Source organism: Gavialis gangeticus, unplaced genomic scaffold (genome assembly GCF_001723915.1).
Source record: "Gavialis gangeticus isolate Ggan-Ray unplaced genomic scaffold, GavGan_comp1, whole genome shotgun sequence".
In the NCBI taxonomy this organism is placed as follows: domain Eukaryota; kingdom Metazoa; phylum Chordata; order Crocodylia; family Gavialidae; genus Gavialis; species Gavialis gangeticus.
Genome location: NW_017729014.1, coordinates 18,591,401 through 18,592,291, shown reverse-complemented (window position 1 = coordinate 18,592,291; position 891 = coordinate 18,591,401). Strand labels below are relative to the sequence as shown.

The 891-nt window shown below is 54.8% G+C and overlaps 1 protein-coding gene across 1 annotated transcript in view; it reads right to left on the bottom strand.

Annotated features, from left to right (window-relative positions):
- Window positions 1-885, bottom strand: part of EFHD2 (EF-hand domain family member D2) — a 19,047-nt gene extending 18,162 nt beyond the window's left edge. The window contains exon 1 of the mRNA XM_019511887.1: window positions 825-885. Coding sequence (XP_019367432.1) covers window positions 825-844 — 20 coding nt within the window. The 5' untranslated portion in view covers window positions 845-885. The remainder of the gene's footprint in view (window positions 1-824) is intronic.
- Between the last annotated feature and the right edge of the window lie 6 nt (window positions 886-891).

Genomic DNA, 891 nt, shown 5'->3' with positions numbered 1-891 from the left:
AACAAACGGAGAAGTGTGTGTGTTGTGGTATTATTATTATTATTATTATTATTATTATTATTATTATTATTCCTAACAGTGCCTCCCTTAGTGTCATCCTATTTAATTTAATTTAAATAGGAAAAGTGCTGGCTAAGTTATGGGCTGCTAGCCTGAAATGTTTATACTTCAGCACGGCTTTTCTAGCAAAGGGTTTCTGTGGGTGATGTCTCTTCCTGGACCACCAGCACAGTTAGGAGCCATGTTGACAAGCTTTGGGGTGCAAGGCACCCTTCCTTAAGGCCCTCAAATGCTCTTAATACATTCCTAATATGACTTAGTTAAACATTGCTTACATACATGACCAGCAAACGTGTAAAGTTTCAGCCTGATGCTACTTTGGAACAGATGGGCAAGATCCAGACTTAAAGGGGAAGGAAATGCTGCTTTTCAAGGAGCGACTGCACAGAAGAGTGCTCTTTGCAGTCCTTCAGCTCTGCTTCCCCAGCCCGACAGCCAGTCTCACAACTCGACTTGGGAGGGGGACAGCACGACACAAGGGATGGCGATGCAGGCGGTGGTTTCCTACCTTTCAAAGCATGTGGGGCTGGCTCGTGCCGGGGACAGGGCCAGGGGCTGGACACCGGGCAGAAGCCAGGGAGGTGATGGCACCAGGGGCTGGACACGAGCGGTCACGAGCCAGGGATGCGCTGGCGCCAGATGTGGCGATGTGGCAGCATCCAAGGCCGGGCGCACACCAGCCGGCGGTGGCGGGGCCGGGGCTTGCCCCCCGCCCCCCGCGCTCGCAGGACGCCGGGCCCCGTCCCCCGCCCGCGGGCACTCACTGCCGGAAGAGCCGCTCCATGTCGCGGATCTGGCGCCGGGAGAACTCGCGGAACTCGCTGCAGGGGC